We start from the raw sequence: 21866 nt of genomic DNA on the forward strand, positions 1-21866 counted from the left end.
CCTAGTATTTTTAATTTATTATTAAAATAAGGTACATAATTATAATAAAATTAAATAAAAATTCAAATAATTAAAGCAACATAGAGTGTAGAAGGTAAAAGTCTTTCTCCTTTTCTTCTTTTTCTATTACTAACCCATTTCCCAAAGATAACCACTGTTTGGAATATATACTTATTGATTTCCTTCTATATAGAAACAATTATAAGTGTACAGAGATATTACATACACACACAGAGAGAGACACGTATATTTTTAACAAAGACCATGCTAATCATATTCTAAAACTTGCTTTTCCCCCCACATAATATAGCTGACTTTTTTTTTTTTTGAGATGAAGTTTCGCTCTTGTTGCCCAGGCTGGAGTGCAATGGCACGATCTCAGCTCACCACAACCTCTGCCTCCTAGGTTCAAGCGATTCTTCTGTCTTAGCCTCCTGAGTAGCTGAGATTACAGGTGTCTCTGCCACCACGCCAAGCTAATTTTTGTATTTTTAGTAGAGACAGAGTCTTGCCATGTTGGCCAGGATGGTCTTGAACTCCTGACCTCCAGTGATCCACCCACCTCGGCCTCCCAAGTGCTGGGATTACAAGCATGAGCCACCATGCCCGGCCATAGCTGATATTTTCATGAATATATTAATAATACAGATATAGATCGTTTTTATTAATGGTCCCTTAGAAATCATTTTATGGCTATAACAATTTTTATATAATTACCACTTTTAAATGGATTTTCTTTTTTCTTACATTCTTTTTACCCTCCTTTCCTTCTTTCTTTGTTCGCTATTATAGCCTGAATTCTGGTATTATTTCTTGAGACAATGCTTTTGAAATCTCTACTTGGCAATTATCTGGTACATTAAGCACTATAACTTTTTTTTTTTAGCAGCTTAAAACAACAATAAGTTTTGAAATACGATTTAGTAAATATATAGTAATTTTAAGGAACTAATAAAATTATAAAATAACAAAAACAATAGAAAAGAAAATAAAACAATACAAGGAATAAAAATAATTTATAAATTTACACATTTTTTTTTCTGGGTATATATGTAGGCTTCCATAAGCAAATGCAATGAGAAATTTACAATTCTCAGACTGGGCGCAGTGGCTCACGCCTGTAATCCCAGCACTTTGGGAGGCCGAGGCGGGTGGATCACCTGAGGTCAGGAGTTCGAGACCAGCTTGGCTAACATGGTGAAACCACATTTCTACTAAAAATACAAAAAATTAGCCGGGCATGGTGGCGTGCCTGTAATTGCAGCTACTCAGGAAGCTGAGGCAGGAGAATTGGTTGAACCTGGGAGGCAGAGGTTGCAGTGAGCCGAGATCATGCCATTGCACTCCAGCTTGGGCAACAGGAGCGAAACCCTGACTCAAAAAAAAAAAAAAAAATTTACAATTCTCTTCAAAATAATTATTTTTGATGGCTGCTTTTGATGGCTGGTTATTTTGGATTGCTACTAGTCAGAAGATAATTTTTATTTTCCTGTCTGTGATTTTATTTTCAGCTGCCCAGATAGTGACACCTCCTGTAGACAAGGAAGCCGAGTCATTGTATCAAGGAGAGGAAGAACTAGTTTCCCAAACAGACATTAAAACATTCTTGGAAGCCTTACCGGTAGGTTCAGTGGTGTGCTGGTCAATGTTTAACAACCGGCTCCACCCTCCAACCCCCCCCCCCCAACCCCCCAAAAAGAAAGAGAGATTGGCTCCGGTTTGTACCATTTACTGTAAATGCTCTCGCCATGGTGATTGCAAGTAAACAACATGATATCAACCAGAGTGCACATTTTCTGAAAATTTAACAATTGACTGACACTAGCTGACTAGTGAGAGCTAGTTAGTTTGAGCTCTCACTAGTTAGTCTGAACTGACTCCACACACCCTTGAGTTGCTCTGAAATGGTTCCTCTGTTCTTATCTGTGGGATGCAATTAGAGCCAGCTTTAGGGACATATAATCTATGGAGTACAGGGCGCCTGATAGTAATTCCAGAGTTCAAGTACAGAGCTTTGTTTAATGTTCTGCTGTTACTGTTTTGAAATTCTTACTGTATTGAACAAGAGGTTTGCCAAGCATGTAGCTGGACAACCCAGAGGGCAAGGGTTTCTGGTTTCTGTGGTGCTCCGCTCTGAAAGGACGGGTGGAAGGGGAAACATTGGGAGAATTTGCAGTCTGTTCCTCACAATGTGATCATGATCCTTGGGAGATATGTGACAGTCTTCCCTGGGATCTGTGGTTCCTCCAGCAGACTTGGGTAATTTCTTTGCCAACATCTGTCAGCATCAATGAGTTAGCTTGGTCTGGGAAATTTTTTGTTTTTTGTTTTCAATTGTGGTAAAATACACGTAACAAAATTTACCATCTTAATCAATTTTAAGTATACAGTTCAGTAATGTTAAACACCTTCACATTGTTGTGCAGACATTACCACCATCCATCCCAGAACTTTTTCATCATCTTTTAGTAAAACTTTGTACCCATTAAACAATAACTTTTCATTTTCTCCTTCCCTCCAACCCCTGGAAACCACGGTTCTACTTTCTCTGTCTATAAATTTGACTTTTCAGGGTACCTCATATAAGTAGAATCATACAGTATTTGTTCTTTTGTGACTAGCTTATTTCACTTAGTGTAAAGTCTTCAGGGTTCATCCAAGTTGTAGCATATCTCAGAATTTCCTTCCTTTTTAAAGGCTGAATAATATTCCACTGTGTGTATATACAGTAAGTCCTCACAAGGTTGATAGATTTTTGGAAACTGACTTTAAGTGATAGCATACTGTATAATGTATTTATTTTTATTTTAAATTTTTTTGTAGAGGTGGGGTTTCGCTTTGTTGTCCAGGCTGATCTCAAACTCTTGGGCTCAAGCAATCCTCCCGCCTTACCCTCCCAAAGTGCTGAGATTACAGCCATGTACCACCACGCCCAGCCACATACCACATAAGAAACCAATTTTACCATAGGCTAATTGATATAATCAAGAGTTGGCCAGTCATGGTGACCCATACCTCCAATCCCAGCACTTTGAGAGGCCAAGGCAGGCCGCTTACTTGAGGCCAGGAGTTCGAGACTAGCCTGGCCAACATTGTGAAACCCCATCTCTACTAAAAATACAAAAATTAACCGGGCGTGGTGGCGCACACCTGTAATCCCAGCTACTTGGGAGACTGAGGCACAAGAATAGCTTGAACCTGGGAGGTGGAGGTTGCAGTGAGCTGAGATTGCATCACTGCACTCCAGCTTGGGTGACAAAGGGAGACCCTGTTTCAAAAAACGATAACAAAAAACCCTAAGAGTTAAGTTTCTATAGCATACAGTTCATTGTTTCACTTAAAGTCGGAGTTACCAAGAACCTACTGATGACTCTAAGTGAGGACTTACTGTACTCCATTTTGTTATCCACTCATCCATTGATGGACTCTTGGGCTGCTGCCACCTTTTGACTATTTTTAATAATGCTGCTATGAATGTCGGTGTAAAAATATCTCTTTGAGATGCTGCTTTCAATTCTTTTGTGTTTGTACCCATAAGTGGAAATGGTGGATTATATAGTCATTCTATTTTCAATTTTTTGAGGAACCTTCATTCTATTTTCCACAGTGACTGTACCATTTTACATTTCCACCAACTGTGCACACATCATCAGCAACACTTCCTCACCAAGACGTATTATTTTCTTTCATTTTTGATAGTAGGCATCCTAATGGAAGTGAGGCCTTATTTCCTTGTGGTTTTGATTTGCTTTCCTTAATGACTAGGGCTGTCGAGCATCTTCTCATGTGCTTTTTGGCCATTTGTATATCTTCTTTAGAGAAATGTCTAAGTCCTTTGTTCATTTTCTAATTCAGTTGTTTGTAGAAGTTTTATTTTTAATTCTTTTTTTTTTTTTTTTTGAGACAGAGTCTCACGCGTCATCCAGGCTGGAGTGCAGTGGCGGGATCATGGCTCACTGCAACCTCTAACTCCCAGGTTCAAGCGATTCTCCTGCCTCAGCCTCCCAAGTAGCTGGGATTACAGGCACACACCAGCACACCTGGCTAATTTTTGTATTTTTAATAGAGACAGGGTTTCACTGTGTTAGCCAGGCTGGTCTCGAACTCCTGACCTCAAGTGATCTGCCCACCTCGGCCTCCCAAAGTGCTGGGATTACAGGTGTCAGCCACCGTGCCTGGCCTTTATTTTTTATTCTTAAAAATTATTTTATGGCTTCTTTACTACTGTCATGGTCTGATATTTTTACAGTTATAATTTTTAGATTTAAAAATAATTTCAATTTTATAGAAAAGTTGCAAGAATGTGAATAATACAAAGAATACCTATGTACTGTTTTCCTAGATTTACCTACCTGTTGTTGGTGTTTTACCCCATTTACTTTATTATTTTTGTGCATTCACTCACACTTGCTCTCTCTTTCTCCCTCTCTCTCCACACACACATAATTTTTTTCTGAATTTTTGAGAGTAAGTTGCATACATTCTGAACTTTTTGAGAGTAAGCGTAAGTGGCCTTTTACTCCTAAATTTTTTTTTTTTTTGAGATGGAGTCTTCGCTCTGTCTCCCAGGCTGGGGTGCAGTGGCGTGATCTTGGCTCACTGCAAGCTCCGCCTCCTGGGTTCACGCCATTCTCCTGCCTTAGCCTCCTGAGTAGCTAAGACTACAGGCGACCGCCACCATGCCCAGCTAATTTTTTGTATTTTTTAGTAAAGACAGGGTTTCACTGTGTTAGCCAGGATGGTCTTGATCTCCTGACCTCATGATCCACCTGCCTCAGTTTCCCAAAGTACTGGGATTACAGGCATGAGTTACCACGCCCAGCCTACTCCTAAATATTTTGGTGTGTATTTCCTAATAATAAGGATATTCTTTTACAGAGCTATAACACAATTATCAATGCCAGTAAAGTTATGTTAATATGATACTTTTATCAAATCAATGGTCCATATTCCAATTTTGTCTGTTGAACCCAATAATATCCTTAACAGTTTTAAAACCATCTAGTACAAAATTCCACATAGGATCCTATATAAATACAACACAAGGCTGGGTGTGGTGGCTCACACCTGTAATCCCAGCACTTTGGGAGGCCGAGGTGGGAGGACCACTTGAGGCCAGGAGTTCAAGGTGAGCCTGGGCAACATAGTGAGACCCTCTCTAAAAGAAAATAATAAAAATTAAAAATGCAATATAATGCAATACAATATTGTATTTAGTTGTCATGATCCTTTAGTCTCCTTTAATCTTTTTTTTTTTTTGCAACTGAGTCTCACTCTGTCACCCAGGCTGAAGTACAGTGGCATGATCTCGGCTCACTATAACCTCCACCTCCCAGGTTAAAGCAATTCTTATGCCTCAGCCTCCCAAGTATCTGAGATTACAGGTGTGCACCACCACGTTCGGCTAATTTTTGTATTTTTAATAGAGATGGGGTTTCACCATGTTAGCCAGGCTGGTCTCGTACTCCTGACCGAAATAATCTGCCTGCCTCAGCCTCCCAAAGTGCTGGGATTACATGCGTGATCCACCATGCCCGGCCTAGTCTCCTTTAATCTTGAACATTTCCACAGCTGTTATGACATTTAATTTCCTCTTTTATGCCATCAAGACTTTTGAAAAATGCAGTCACTCCTCCCACCTTTCATTAAATAGAATTTTCCTTATCTTTGGTACATGTGGTGTTTCCTCATAATTAGATTCAAGCTGTACATTCTGGCCAGAATATCACCGAAGTGATGTTTGTGTCTTTCTCAGGGCATCCCATCTGGAGATATATCATGTCCATCTGCCCCCCTATTCGTGGTGCTAATTTTGATTATTTGGTCAAGATATTTTCTGAATATCATCACTCTGTAGTTAATTTTATATAATTACTATTTTTTCCCCACACAATTAATAAGCAAATGCTGGAAAGACATTTTAAGATTCTGTAAATATCCTGCTGCACATGAAAAGTTTCCCCCTAGATTGAGCGTCCGCTGATGATTCTTGTGTGATCCAGCGTTTACCATGTTGGTTGTAAAACAATGCTTTTCTGACTCCAGTATTCTCTCCACATTCGTACGTTGGCTATCAGCATTCTACTATAAAGAAGGACCCTCCTTTCTCCCCAGGAAGGTGTTTTTGTTTTTTTAAATGAAGGAGGCAGTGGAAACTGGCCAGATGACCTGTAGCTCCTGGAGTTTGGCAAAGGCTGGGCAAATGCCCACCTGAAGACTATGCAGGCAATCAGGACGTGACATAGCCGGGAGAGGCCTGCTCTGTGGCTCTGCCCTGAACCCCATTTGGCAGGTGGAGGTATTTAGCCATTTGAGGGACTCTCAGCTTTGGGAGGGCACTTTGTAAGTGATCTTCAGAGATTAAGTACATCCTTAATTAAAAGAAACGGTAACACCTCCGCCTGCTTGCTGTGAGTTTGTTCATTTGAATTCCCCATCTCCCCCAATGGGAAATAAGACAGAATTGCAATTATTTATAAAATCTTAAACTGATTTCTTTTCTCTAGGAAAATAGCCCTTGATTAAATTAATTCCAATCCTAGAAAAGCGCTTAGATATCTGATTGAGGTATTGAGGGAGAGAGGCTGCTCCCCTTGATTCTTTTACTGTAATCCAATTAAACCAACATTTATGGGCCAACTCCTTGGCCATGGGCATAGCTTCGTTTAGAGAGTTGCAAACCCCTTCCCACCTCCCCACTCCCCCAGAAGCTCTTTATTATTTTAATTAATTAATTAATTAATTTTTTTGAGATGGAGTCTCGCTCTGTCACTCAGGCTGGAGTGCAATCTTGGCTCAATGCAACCTTAGCCTCCCGGGTTCAAATGATTCTCATGCCTCAACTTCCCTAGTAGCTGGGATTACAGGTACCCGCCACCATGCCTGGCTAATTTGTTTTGTATTTTTAGTAGAGACAGGATTTCACCATGTTGACTTCAGGTGATCCACCCTCCCGAGTCTCCCAAAGTGCTGGAATTACAGGCATGAGCTGCTGTGCCTGGCCATCCCAGAAGCTCTTTAAAATGTGGTTTTCCAGCACTGACATTTTAGGATTCCCGAATTCTAAGTTAAATTGTCTGCTAAATGTAACTCTTCCCACCCACTTTTTCAACTAGTTTTGTGCTCTGATACTGACATGCATGTAGAAACACACACACACACACACACACACACACACACACGATTCTGCTTGTTGACTGAGAAATTCAGTGGTTTCTAAAGGGGCGTGGCTCAGCTGTGGCCTCTGAAGCGCTGTGGTTCTGCTGACGTGGGATGATGACTTGGCCACGGCCACATGCAGTTGGGGGATAGTTGTGGCGGTACTAGAAGTGCCGGGGGACTGGGGCACAGCACCTCATGTGTTTTCATAGACTTTTAGGGTTGGAAGCTGTCTTAAAAGTTATCTGGGCAGCCCTTTCCCTCTCCATCAAGTGATGAATAAAATAAAACTTGGTGAAATGTCTCATGTTTCTTAAGCACCTGAGGATTTTTTTTTAATTTAAAAAAACACTGCCAATAATTAGGCTCAGTGAGAAGAAACTCTCATTGAATTTTAAGCAACATCTCCTAATATGTTTAAAAATTGAACTGATTTTTTTCTCGGCCCCCTGCAACCTCTGCCTCCCAAGTTCAAGTGATTTTCCTGCCTCAGCCTCCCAAGTAGCTGGGATTACAGGCACGTACCACCAGACCCAGCTAATTTTTTGTAGTTTTAGTAGAGATGGGGTTTCACCATGTTGGCCAGGCTGGTCTCGAACTCCTGACCTCAGGCGATCCACCTGCCTCGGCCCCCAAAGTGCTGGGATTACAGGCGTGAGCCACCGTGCCCGGCCAAATCAGTTTTTTTCTGAGTGTGGCATAACGTTTTCCTAAGGAGAGGCATGTCTCTTTATGGAGGAGACCTAACACCTGCTTCTTTATAAGGCCCTATTGGACTCCTCTTGAAAACAATCAAAAGAAGTTGAAAGATGATTGAGTGTGGCCAGGCTGTGGGACATTCACTCATTCATTCATTCATTCATTCCTCTCTGACATAGAGACTTGAGAGGTGTCAACAGAGGATGCAACATTCTCAGGAGAAGAAACGCAGATTAGACCTTAAATCTTTTTTCTAGTCCGTGTTCTGGCTGACTTTATCAGCCAAGGGAAGAACAAATCAAGGAAAGCCAGGGCCTGGAGGGGCTGGGCAGAGCCTGCTGCTGTGTCTGCATTGCCCCTCGTCCCAGAAGACTCACTCAACTGCTGGACAAAACCAGAAGGCAGTCTGGCCAGGTCCTTGTCTGCCGCTTAGAAGAAATCTAGGATTATGCAGGAAGGGAACAGTGGCTTATGAAAAGAAAGGCAGGAAGCCTTTTGGAAAGTGAAGCTAAGTCTCCTTTGCATTTGTTCCCCCAGAGCTGGGGGAGCAAATGACAGTATTGTGCAGCTCCGAAACCTGGGGGCTTGAGCAGGGAGGCATCCGCAGGAACTTGGGGGTGACTTGTCAGTCCCCTCACACAGGTCAGGGGCAGCCCTTCCCCCACACCTTGGTCAGGTCCCCTTGGGGGCTTTCTGCTGCAGGCTGACGACTGAGAGTCATAGGGGGAAGGGGGTAATGGTGAATGGGGAGGAGGGTGCAGAAAAGACAGGGTCTTAGACTTTGTTTTAACTTTGTATTAAATTATATAAAACATTAACATATGCCCAAAGTAGTGCATCCTTGCCTCTCCTCCCCGCCTCGATTACCATTTTTATTTGTTTTTTGATTTATCTTATTGTTACTTTTGAAAAAAATCCAACCCATATCTTCCCTTTATTACAAAAGAGGTAGTGTACTCAAATACCATTTCATTTTGCTTTCTCCATATGACAGCTTCCCCTGCAGAAGGGTATAGAGGCTGTCCTTGGCATCTTACTCCACTATGTGGACATACCACGGTTTTTCAACCACTTCCTATTAGTGGACATTAGGCTATTTCCAGTCCTTAGTGCAAATAATGCTGCAATGAATAAGTACCCTTGAGTGTATGTCACACTGTATTTTTGCCAGTGCGTCTTTGTGAACCTTCTCCTTTGGATGGAGAGAGTTGGTTCTCTTCCCATTTCCTGCCAAAGAACTTTTCTTTTTTTTCTTTTGAGACAGAGTCTTGCTCTGTCACCCAGGCTGGAGTGCAGTGGCGCCATCTCGGCTCACTGCAACCTCTGCCTCCTGGGTTCAAGCGATTCTCCTGCCTCAGCCTCCTGAGTAGCTGGGATTACTGGTGTTCGCTACCACACTCAGCTAATTTTTGTATTTTTAGTAGAGGTAGAGTTTCACCATGTTGGTCAGGCTGGTCTCAAACTCCTGACCTCAGGTGATCCACCTGCCTTGGCCTCCCAAAATGCTGGGATTACAGGCAGGAGCCACCGCAACTGGCCCAATGACCTTTTCTATGACTGTGGATTAGATATCTGTGCTTCCCTGCATCAAGTCTAGTTTTTGTTCCTCATGCTAACTGTGTGAATTTCCTACGTTTTATGCCTTTTTTTTTTTTTTTTTCTCAGCAGGAGGAGTCCTGGCAAGATAAGCGTGCAAGGAGTAATGGTAGGTGTTTCTAATATACTTTTTACAACTTAGATCAGTATGGCAGGGATAGACATATTTGATATATACCAAGGAATTCAAGGTGACTTGGAAGAGAGACTTTACAAATAATGAATAATTCATTTTTTATTCCAATTCAGGGCAAGACATTGAATGCATGGATTATACTAGGCTTTTCTATGGCAGTATGGAGAGGGCTGGGTGGTTTCTGCTCTGAATGCCTAGTATAGCAGATTCTAGAGACTGCAGGCGGCTGTTCTCCCTCCACCGTTCAGAATTACATCACCCTCTGTGCAGCAGAAACAGTCCCCAGCAGGGCTGAAGCCTTCAGACCAGTAGTGACAGCAGAATGTGCAGTCTGGGCGCGTGTCCTCTATGGAGTGGTTCCACATGTTGCTTCAGAGGGAGAGAAGAAGCAAGAGGAGGGACTTGAGGATAGTGTGTTTAGTTCCCTGAATCCCTGCCCAGAAACCATAACCTTAGGAATATATTCCAGAATCTGCCATCAGGTTAAACTGCTTATGAACAAACAGGCTTTGGCGAAGTCTTTCTGCGGTATCGAAAGTTTGTCACAGACCATTCCTTATTTATTTATTTTTCTGGAAAATTATCCTTCAGAGTCCAATACACACAGCTTTGCTAGCAATTTCTCTTTTTGCCTAACATGGAGGTTGTGTGCTATGATGTTGATAACATTGACCAGGTTAAGCACTTGTCACGTACTAGGCACTGTTCAGAGAGATTCCAGGGATTATGTCATTCAGTCCTCCAATCACTGGAGGTAGGTACTACTGTTATTCTCACTAATGATGAGGAAACTGAGACCCGTAAAATCTAGTGCTTTGCACTGCAGCTAAAAGGCACTGCAGCTAAAAAGAAGCGAAGCTGGGATTTGAACCCAGCAGTCTGATTCCAGAGCTTACTCTCCTAAGACTAGGCTCTCCCACTGTCTATTTATGTGAGCTCAGGTGACTGCTTCACCCCTCTGAAGAATAAGGCAGTTTCTTTCAGCTTTACAATTCTGCGGTTCCAAAATTTAGACGTGACTTCCCCTGGAGCGTTACCTCCTTCCATGGTAAGGAGGAATTTATAGGTGCTCTGAGCCACTGAAGCTTGGATCCCTTTTGCTGTGTTTTCTGGTCTGGGGAATATGGACTTGCTCAGCCTGAGGACTGACCCTTAGCAGTAGTTAATAACCAACTCATGCCCCAGAGACAAGGACAGAGTTTGGTGGATTCTACTACAAATTTTCTGCGAATGAAAAAAGAAAACTGTTTGATGTTACATTTTCCTGTTAGTGTCATGTGACAAATAACCCATTGCTGACTTTCTCTCTGTGACAGAATCAAGATGAATCAGGGAGCTGGCAGGAACACTTCAAAGCAGTGTGATCCTCAGCTGATGCCCAGCTGGAACTTTCTTTTTCCCTTTTTTCCTTTTTTTTTTTTTTTTTTTTTTTTTGAGGCAGGGTCTCACTCTGTTGCCCAGGCTATGGTGCAGTGGTGCCATCATAGCTCACGGCAGCCTTGACCTCTTAGGTGATCCTCCCACCTCAACGTCCCAGGAAGCTGGGACTACAGGTGTGTGTCCCCATGCCCAGCTAATTTTTTGTATTTTTTTTTTCTAGAGATTGGGGAGGGTCTCACTAAGTTGTCCAGGCTGGTCTCGAACTCCTGGGCTCAAGCGATCTGCCCGTCTTGGCCTCCCAAAGTGCTGGGATTACAGGCATGAGCCACCATGCCCAGTCTCCCTCTTTTTTCTTCTCGAGGTCCACCTAGCCTCTTTATATCCAGTGACATAAATGCTGACTCAACCCAACCATACTTGACCTGGAACCCTTGAGCTGATCCATGCGATCTTAATCAATTCCCCACCCAATCCCTGCCAGCAGCATAGTTTCCAACCCAGACAAAGCAAAAAGGAATGCGAAGACACATCAGTCTCTCCTATCAGGAAAGGCATGGTGGCTGAATTGTCTCAGGAGGGCCTTGAGAGAAGCATAATTCTCCAGAATTAGATGCGAAAATTATCAGTAAAGAAATCTAAGTGCTTGGGGAAGATATTTGGAGTCTGAGTACCTCTCTTTCTAGGTAACAGAGCCACAGATGGTGCACCAAGCCTGGTCTCCAGGGGGTTGCAAGGAGCATCTGCTAACACTCTAAACTCTGAAACCAGCACAAAGGTCTGGATGGTTTCTTTTTTCTCTGTTTTTAATAAAAAACTTTTTTTTTTCCAAATTCAATCAAAAGGACGGTTTCTTTAGGGGCTCTCTCCCTAGGTTCTGGCCTTTGATGACTTTAAGGGCTCCAAGCTGTTTGTTTCCAACTTGTTTCTCCCTCTCTCTATAATGATCTCTGTTCTTCCCACCTTTTTCTTATCAATCAGAAGTGATTGATCCCTTTGACTATGGAGGAAATGCTGTTGCACTTTGAGTCATGCATACCCTTTGGGTTATTTCTGGAGAGGGGTAGTTTCTTTTCTTATCCATTGAAGCCACTTATTTTCTGCTTGGATAAAGATGTACCATGATTTCAAGGATGATTTTAGCTGCACAGAGGCTCTGCTAAAGCAGCTCAGCTAATTTGCCATCACATGCTGTTTACAATAGTCTTCAAAAATAATTGCACATATTTTAAAATTCCTACTGTGAATTTATATATTGAATTTTTATATTTATATATTGAATTTTTACAATTGAATATACAGCCATCTTTATATATATATGAATATATATCAGCCATTTTTATATATAAGAATATATACATTTATATATATACTTTATATATAAGTATACTTTATATATACTTGTATATTAAGTATATAGATATATATACACACACATATATATATTCATATATCTTTAAAGATGGTGGTCTCGCTATATTGCCCAGGCTTGTCCTGAACTCTCAAGCTCAAGGAATTTTCCTGCCTCAGCCACCCGAGTACCATCATGCCAGCTTGTATATTATTTTTATACTCAGAAATAAAATTACAAAAGAGATTTCCCTTTTTTTGAAGGCATCAGATCACTCCAGAAGTGAACCATCTGAAAAAAATCTTTGATATTTATGTTGTCTCACGAAATCCTTGCATATGCTTTCTTCATTCGTGTTGCTAATATGAAAATGAAGATACTTTTGCATAAACCCTGGGTTTGACAATATTAATATACATATTCCATTTTCTTAACTTTCATGATTGCGCTTCTCCAGCCAAACCAGGTGAAGTCTGAATTGTAATCAGGACCTGGTATTTCCCCTTGAAATTAATTAGCTAATTCCACACTAGGGCCAGGATCTTGAGGACTCTCTGCCTCTGATACTGGGAGTGGCATCCTGAAAGAAAGGAAGTGTCTGATCTTCAGTGCAAATGAGATTTATCCTTTGTCCTGGGCTCTAGGACTTAACAAAGAATCTTTGAAATTTTATTCAGATCACAATTATGCAGTAAAAGTGAGTTGCAGAGTGGTCAGAATCCCCAGTCTTTCAAATGTCTCTACTAAAAATACAAAAATTAGCTGGGCGCAGTGGCGGGCGCCTGTAGTCCCAGCTACTCCGGAGTCTGAGGCAGGAGAATGGCGTGAACCTGGGAGGCGGAGCTTGCAGTGAGCCGAGATCGCGCCACTGCACTCCTGCCTGGGCGACAGAGCGAGTCTCCCGTCTCAAAAAAAAAGAAAAAGTGACTTTGGAAATAATGTGGCATAAATATTCCAAGGGGTTTAGACTAGAGTATAAAAACATGGTTTTGGACAGGCATGGTGGCTCACGCCTGTAATCCCAGCACTTTGGGAGGCTGAGGTGGGCAGATCACTTGAGGTCAGGAGTTCAAGACCAGCCTGGCCAACATGGTGAAACCCTACTTCTACCAAAAATAAAAAATTATCTGGGGGTGTTGGTGGGCACCTGAGGCAGGTGGATTCCTTGAATCTGGGAGCAGAGGTTGCAGTGAGTCGAGATCGTGTCACTGCACTCCAGCCTGGGCAATAAGAGTGAGACTCTGTCGCAAAACAACAACAACAACAACAACAAACATGGTTTAAACAACTGGCATGGAGAGATACATCCTGCTCTTCCTCACAGTGGACCCATTGGTATGGTTAGTTAGAAACATTTAAGGCCCTAAGATGAGGATTCCTACTAAGTGGCTCTATCTGTTCTTCAAGTGGGCACCTACGTACAGGATGAATCGGAACCACAGAGGCCTCTGTGTCATTGTCAACAACCACAGCTTTATCTCCCTGCGGGACAGACGAGGAACCCATAAAGATGCTGGTAAGAAAGTCTATAATAGTTTATCAAGTGCAAATTGGGGATCTTAAAATTATTTTTTATTTTCACATTTTTTTCTGTGACTTTTATTTTCCACATATGTGTAAGGATGATTATTATGTTTCTGAGCCTCTTGTATATCCCTGGGGCATCACCCAGTCTGCTAAAGAGTAGCAAGAGTCTTTGACTATTCACAATTCTGAATAGAGGAGAGCGTGTACTGGGGGAGAGTATGTTGGACTGGCACGAGACAACCTGGGTGTGAGCTCCAACTCCACCACTAACTAGGTGTGTGATCATGGGAGAGTCAAGAGACCTCAGCTTCTTCAACTGTGAAACAGATGAAATGAAACACTGGCCACTGCCAATTCTCAGGACTGTTGTGGCAACACTGGGTATTACATGATAGGAGATTCATTGTAAGATTTTACGGTTATGAAAATAAAAATAATCCAAAGCTTTAGGCTATTTGCTGTGCAATTTTTGTAACTATTAGCATCATTTCATTTCATTTTTTTTGAGACATAGTCTTGCTCTGTTGCCCAGGCTGGAGTGCAGTGGTGTAGTTGCAGCTCACTGCAACCACTGCCTCCCAGGCTCAAGCCATTCTCATGCCTTAGCCTCCCGAGTAGCAGGGATTACAGGCGTGAGCCACCACACCTGGCTAATTTTTGTATTTTTAGTAGAGATGGTGTTTTGCTATGTTGGCCAGACTGGTCTCAAACTCCTGACCTCAAGTGATCCACCTGCCTCGGCCTTCCAAAGTGCTGAGATTACAGGTGTAAGCCACTGCACCTGGCCTTGTTTAAGTTCTTCATTTTGTTTTGCATCATTTTATTATTTCCCCTTTCTCTCTCTCTCTCTCTCTCTTCTTTTTTTTTTTTCTTTTTTAAACAGAGATCCTGAAGGGTGTGTTCCAGTGGCTTGGGTTCACAGTGCATACATACAATGATGTGACGAAAGGGGAAATGGAGGAGGTCCTGCAGAAGGAGAAGTGCAATCCAGCCCATGCCGACGGGGACTGCTTCGTGTTCTGTATTCTGACCCATGGGGAAGATGGAGCTGTCTACTCTTCGGATGAGGCCCTCATTCCCATTCGGGAAATCATGTCTCACTTCACAGCCCTGCAGTGCCCTGGACTGGCTGAAAAACCTAAACTCTTTTTCATCCAGGCCTGCCAAGGTGAAAAGATACAGCTTTCCAAATCCATCGAAGCAGATGCTCTGAACCCTGAGCAGGCACCCACTTCCCTGCAGGACAGTATTCCCGTCGAGGCTGACTTCCTACTTGGTCTGGCCACTGTCCCAGGCTATGTATCCTTTCGGCATGTGGAGGAAGGCAGCTGGTATATTCAGTCTCTGTGTAATCATCTGAAGGTCTTGGTCCCAAGGTGAGGACTGCTGCTTTCTTTTAATTAATTAGTTTTATTTATTTTTTATTGTACTCTCATTCAACACCTTTGGTAAGGGTGAGAGTTCTAAATAGTTCTGTCCATGTACCTGTTCATCCATCTGCCTACCTTTCTGTTTATCTATTTATCCATCTATCCATCTATCCATCCATCCATCCATCCATCCATCCATCCATCCATCCATCCATCCATCCATCCATCCAGCAACCTTGTATTGAGTACCAGCCTGGACCTGGAAAGGAAGATAAAGTTAAAAAAAAGACAGGGTCATTGCCCTCAGGTTGCTTACAAGCTAGAGGATAGACAAACAGACGGGGAAGGGCATCCCCAGCTGGTAAGTGCACATTGTGAAGTATAGGTGTTATGGGAACATGCAGAATGACTACCTTGCCCAGATTTGAAGGATCAGAGGAGGCTTCTAGAAATGACAAATAGATGTTAGGTAAAGAATCAGGTGAAAGATATGCTGGGCAGAGGGAGTAGTGTGAACAAAAGCATGGGGGCCTTTTATTTGTTCCTTTGTTTATTTATCACTCACTCCTATTTCCTGAGCACTTATGTGCTATCTTTGGCATTCTATTTGCCACTGCTCTGACAGCTTGCCTTCTGTCTTTGCCACATGCTCTCCTCTTGGCAGCTTTAGCTATATCTAGAGGCCATGGGCACCTCCATGAAAACGTCTCCAAAGTTGCCATCTCTGGCCCACTCATCTCTGAATTCCTGGGGGGCAGAGACCCTGTTTCATTTAACTTTATATCCTCAGCCCCTGACCTGATATATTGTGAGCTTGTTAAACATTTGCTGGGCCAGTGAATGACTTGCTTGAGCCCATCTCATTAACAGCCCGCTAGATATCCTACCTCTGTTTAGCCCTTGGACCTCACATTCAGCATACATGTTTCTGAGCTCATCTTCCCAGACTTCTCCAGGAGCTCCTGAATTTCCATTTGAAGGAATGGCCGTAGTGCTCTTCTGGGAATTCAGGATTGGAGTCTTGAGTCAACTTTGCTTTTCTCTCTTCTTTACCAGCCCCTCCATCCTCATCACAGACATCAGAGGCTAATGTCTATGGCTTCAGTAACAAGGCAATATTTATTGAGGTCATACTATGTGCTTACTGTACTGGGTACCGAACTGGGGGCTGGAGGTGCAGCTGTGTACAAGAGAGACAAAATCTGCTCTCCAGGGAGCTAAAAGTCCAGTAAAGGAAGGACAGATAATAAAAATATGTGAATATTTAAATTATTATTATTTTAAAAATTCAACAATATTAAAAGTAGACAGTATACATGCATAATTAAACAATGTCTGGGTTTTTTTTGGTACTCCAGAAATTTCTTTGTTATTTTTAATTAATACTTCATAACTACATATTTCAGGGTTATAATTTGATATTTCAATACATGTATGTGTTGTATAATGATCAAATCAGGGTAGTGTATCCATCACCTCATGCATTTATCATTTCTTTGTGGTGAGAACCTCTAAAAGCCTCTCTTCTAGCTATTTTGTAATATACAACACCTTACTGATTGATCAATTGATTTAAATATGGGATCTCACCATGTTGCCCAGGCTGGTCTTGAACTTCTGAGCTCAAGCAATCCTCCTGCCTTAGCCTTATAAGTAGCTAGGATTGTAGGCTCAAGCCACAGTGCCCAACTCAGAATGCCTTACTGTTAACCATAGTCACCCCACTGTGCAATAGAACACTAGAGATTATTCCTCCTATCTAATTGTAACTTTGTACCCACTGACTAACCTCTCCTCATCTTCCCTTCCCTCCTTCCCTCTCATCTCCATAATTGCTGTTTCACTCACTGCTTCTACGATATCAACTTTTTAAGCAAAGATTCCACATGAGTGAGAACATGCAGATTTTTTTGTGAGTCTTGCTTATTTCATTTAACATGATGTTCTCTGGGCTCATTCATGTTGTCAGACATGTCAGAATTTTCTTCTTTTTTATGGCTGAATGGTATTCTGTCGCTTATAAATATCACATTTTCTTTATCCATATATCCATTTTTGGACACTTAGGTTGATTCCATATCTTGGCTATTATAAATAATGCTGCAGTAAATAGGGAGTGCAGATATCTTTGACATATTGATTGCATTTTCTTTGTCTGTATACTTAGTATGGGGATTGCTGGATCATATAGTATTTTTTATTTGTAATTTTATGAGGAACTGGCATACTATTTTCCATAATGACTGTACTAATTTAAATACCACCAACAGTGCATAAGTGTTCCCTTTTCTCCAGATCCTTGCCAACATGTGTTTTCTTTTGTTTCTTTGATAATAGCCATTCTAACTTGAGTGAAGTGGCATCTCACTGTGGGTTTTTGTTTTGTTTGTTTTTTAGACAACATCTCGCTCTGTCAGGCTGGAGTGCAGTGGTGCAATCTCAGCTCACTGCAGCCTCTGCCTCCCAGGTTCAAGCAGTTCTTCTGCCTCAGTCTCCCGAGTAGCTGGGATTACAGGCATGTGCCACCACACCTGGCTAATTTTTGTATTTTTAGTAGAGACAGGGTTTTACCACGTTGGCCAGATTGATCTGGAACTCCTGATCTCAAGTAATCCACCCACCTCAGCCTCCCAAAGTGCTGGTATTACAGGCCTGAGCCACCGCGCCCAGCTGTCATTGTGGTTTTGATTTGCATTTCCATGATGATTAGTGATGTTGAGGGGTGGAAGCGGATAAGTAGGAAAACTCCCACCACAACTATAGTGCTAGAGTCAGGCAGGACTGAGACTGGGGTTGAGCCTTCCACAGCGGAAGGAAGTCAGGGGTGGAGGCCAAGTTGGGCTGATTTTCCTGCTGCTGCTAAGAGAAAACCAATTAATGGAAGAAGGTTGGGGGTAGGGTTAAGGATAAGTATTTGTTGAGGCTCTCATGTATTGGAGGATGAGAGGAATCATGCTATAGCTAAAATTAAAGCCAATGTCACCAATGCGATTGTATAGAATTGCTTGGACGCTGCTGTGTTAGCATCTGCTTGGCCATGTCATCAGCCAATTAGTAGAAAAGATATAATTCCTATGCCCTCTCATCTGATAAAAAGTTGGAAAAGGTTGTTGGCGGTAGCTAGAATTAATATTGTGGTGAGGAAATAAGTAGGTATTTGAAAAACTGATAAATGTTCAGATCTGACTTTATGTATCATATTGAGAATTCCATAATAGATCAAGTGATTAATAGTGCTACTAGAATAAACATTATGGAGAAGTAGTCTAGTTTGAAACTTAATGAGACTTTTAGGGTTTGGATTGTTGTTCAATATCAGTTTGAGATGATGGCTTCTAGGTCTGTACACACGAATGTTGTGGGAATGAGGCTAATGGTGAAAATGCATGTGATAGCTGTTTTTACTTAGTATAGATATGAGTTCTTTTTGCGAGGGTTGATAAAGGTAATAATAATTGGTAAGGTTAAGGAGATTAGGTTATTATAGTAATGGAAAAATACATGATTATTACTTTTATTTGGAGTTGCACCAATATTTTTGGTTCCTAAGATCAATGGATAACTCTCATCGTCTAAACGTTGAGAACGCCATGTTGTTAGGCATGGGGGCATGAGTTAGCAGTTCTTGCATACTTTCTCGGTAAATAAGAAGTTGCGGACTTCTGTTATTAGACCCAAAATCTAACGTTTTGATTAAACTATATTTACAAGGTGTAAGTCCTATGATAATTTTAGGAATTAGAGATAGTAGGAGAATTGGTGAAAGGTGTGTAAATATTAGTATGTTTTCTAGTGTAAAGGAAGGTTTAATGCTGTTAATATAGTATGTTAGTGTTCCTTGTTGTGTTGTGACAAGTATATAGAGGGAATAAAGGGCTGTGATTAATATACTAAGTCCTATGAGCATGACAGTAATGTTTGATCAGGAGAATGAAGCCATTGTTACAAGGAGTTCTCCTTCTAGATTAGTAGTGGCAGGTAGGGCAAGGTTGGTGAGATTTGCTGTGAGTCATCAAAAGGTTATTCGTGGAAGTAATGTTTGACGTCTTCGAGAGAGTAATATGATTCAGCAGTGGATTCGCTTGTAGTTTGAATTTGCTAGGCAGAATAGTAGGGACGAAGTAAGTCCATGGGTAATTATGAGGATAATTGCACCGGTAACACTTCAGGGGGTTTGAATGAGGATAGCTACAACAACAAGTGCCATGTGGCTTACGGAGGAATATGCAATAAGTGACTGACTTTAGATCAGTTTGTCGTAGACAGATAGAGCTTGTCACAGTTATGCCTCATAAGGATAATATCAGGAAAGGATAGGCTATATGTTCTGTCAGAGGGCTGAGGATGAGGGTAAGTCGCATTATGCCATAGCCGCCCAATTTTAGGAGCGCTGCTGCAAGTACTGTTGAGCCGGCAATAGGGGCTTATACATGGGTTTTGGGAAGTCATAGGCGAAGTTGGTATAGGGGTGTTTTTACTATGAAGGCCATTATTCATGCCAATCATATGAGATTGTTGGATCTAGAGATTGGTAGTTCTTGAGTACTAAATGTTATTATTATCATGCTCAGTGAGCCTGGGATATTTTGGGCATAAGTAAGTAACATAAGTAGGGGGAGGGATCCCACTAGTGTGTAAAATAAGAAATATGTACCTGCATTGAGGTGTTTTGGTTGGTTACCCCATCGGGTGGTAATAATTAAGGTAGGGATGAGTGTAGCTTCAAAGAGAATATAAAATACAATTAGTTCTGTGGCTGTAAATGCTATGATTAGAAAAATTTGTAGGGAACTCAATATGGAAATACAGTTTTTTCCATAGGGGTGATTCACTGGAGAGGTGGTACTGGCTTGCTATAGTTATAAGAGGTAGTAGTCAGGCTGTTAACATTAGAAGGGGTGATATTAGCGGATCAGAGGAGAAAGTTAATGAGAAGTTGAATAGATTATCATTGAACTGGTTAAAGAATAATAGGGCGATGAAGCTGATGATTAGGCTGTGGGTAGCCATATTGATTCAGATTATATAATTTTTAGAGAGTCATGTTATTGGTAGTAGTATAATTCTAGGATTAATTATTTTTAGCATTGAAGTAAATTTAGGTTATGTACATAGCCTAAACCATATGTGTTGGAAATTGAAACTAGTGAAGCAAGGCCTACTGTGGCTTCACAGGCAGCAAATACTGGTAGAGTAATGGGTATGATATTTGCTAGGATGAAGTGTATATTTAAAACGATAAGGGTATTTATGATGAATAATGATAATATTATTCCTTCTAGGCATAGGAGGGATGATATTAGGTGGGATTGATAGATTAATACCCCCGGAAGTGATATGATAAATGCTCGTATGATATTTATGTAAATAGAGGGCATTTGGTAAGTATGTTCTATCATAATCTAATGAGTCGAAATCATTTATTTTGGCTTAAACTATTTACTTTTTTCTTATACCTGTCGACCATTTGCATGTCTTCTTTTGAGAAATGTCTGTTAAAGTCTTTTGCCCATTTTTAAATGGGGTTATTTGGTTTTTTTGCTGTTGAGTTGTTTAAGTTCCTTATGTATTCTAGATATTAACCCCTTGTGAGATGTATAGTTTGCAAATATTTTTTCCCATTTGTAGATTGTCTCTTCATTCTGTTTTTTTTTTCTGTGCAAAAGGGTTTTAATTTGATGTAATCTCATTTGTCTGATTTTGCTTTTTTGTCTGTGCTTTTGAGGTCTTATTTTAAAAATCCTTGCCCAACCCAATGTCGTGATATGTTTGCCCCATGTTTTCTTGCAGTAGCTTCATAGTTTCAGGTTTTACATTTAAGTCTCATACATTTTGAGTTGGTTTTTGTATGTGGTGAGAGATAAGTGGTCAGTCTTACTTTTTCCGCATGTGGATACCCAATTTTCCCAGCATTGTTTTTTGAAGAGATTTTCTTTTACCTATTGTATGTTCTGGGCACCTTTGTCATAAATCAGTTGGCTGTAGGTGTGTGAATTTATTTATGGGCTCTATATTCTGTTCCATTGATCTATGTGTCTGTTTTTGTGCCAGTACCATGCTGTTTTGGTAACTCTAGATTTGTAGTATATTTTGAAGTCAGGTGGTGTGATGCCTCTAGCTTTGTTCTTTTTGCTCAGCATTGTTTTCACTATTTGGGGTCTTTTGTGGTTCCATATACATTTTAGGATTTTTTTTCCTGTTTATGTGAAGAATGTAATTTTTTTTGTTTGTTTTTGTTTTGTCTTGTTGTAGAGATAGGGTCTTGCTATGTTGTCCAGGCTAGACTTGAACTCCTGGGCTCAAGCAATCCTCCCACCTCAGACTCCCGAGTAGCTAGGACTACAGGCATTTGCCACTGCACTTGGCTTGTCACTGGTATTTTGATAGAGACTGCATTAAATCTGTAGGTCACCTTGGGTAGTATGGTCATTTTAACAAGATTAATTCTTCCAACCCATGAACATGAGATATCTTTCCATTTATTTGTGTTCTCTTCACTTTCTTTCATCAATGTTTTATAGTTTTCAGTGTTTAATATTTAAATTAGTAATATTTTAATTGTTTAATATTTATTTAATAGTTTTATTCAATTATTATTTAATATTAATATAAATAATATTTAAATTAGTAAGAAAAAAATTAGCGAGGTGTG

General features: G+C 41.0%; 1 protein-coding gene across 3 annotated transcripts in view; it reads left to right on the forward strand.

Annotated features, from left to right (window-relative positions):
- The window catches only part of CASP10 (caspase 10), a 39155-nt gene that overhangs the window by 13386 nt on the left and 3903 nt on the right, over positions 1–21866 (forward strand). The window contains exons 5-9 of one of the 3 annotated variants that reach the window (XM_017946777.3): positions 1512–1621; positions 9523–9562; positions 11653–11744; positions 13725–13833; positions 14728–15220. In XM_017946777.3, the coding sequence (XP_017802266.2) occupies positions 1512–1621; positions 9523–9562; positions 11653–11744; positions 13725–13833; positions 14728–15220 (844 nt within the window). Of the gene's footprint in view, positions 1–1511; positions 1622–9522; positions 9563–10905; positions 11035–11652; positions 11745–13724; positions 13834–14727; positions 15221–21866 lie in introns of those variants that run through there. The other 2 variants (XM_021923874.2, XM_021923875.2) reach the window with 2 other exon arrangements.

This window comes from Papio anubis, chromosome 10 (genome assembly GCF_008728515.1).
Source record: "Papio anubis isolate 15944 chromosome 10, Panubis1.0, whole genome shotgun sequence".
In the NCBI taxonomy this organism is placed as follows: domain Eukaryota; kingdom Metazoa; phylum Chordata; class Mammalia; order Primates; family Cercopithecidae; genus Papio; species Papio anubis.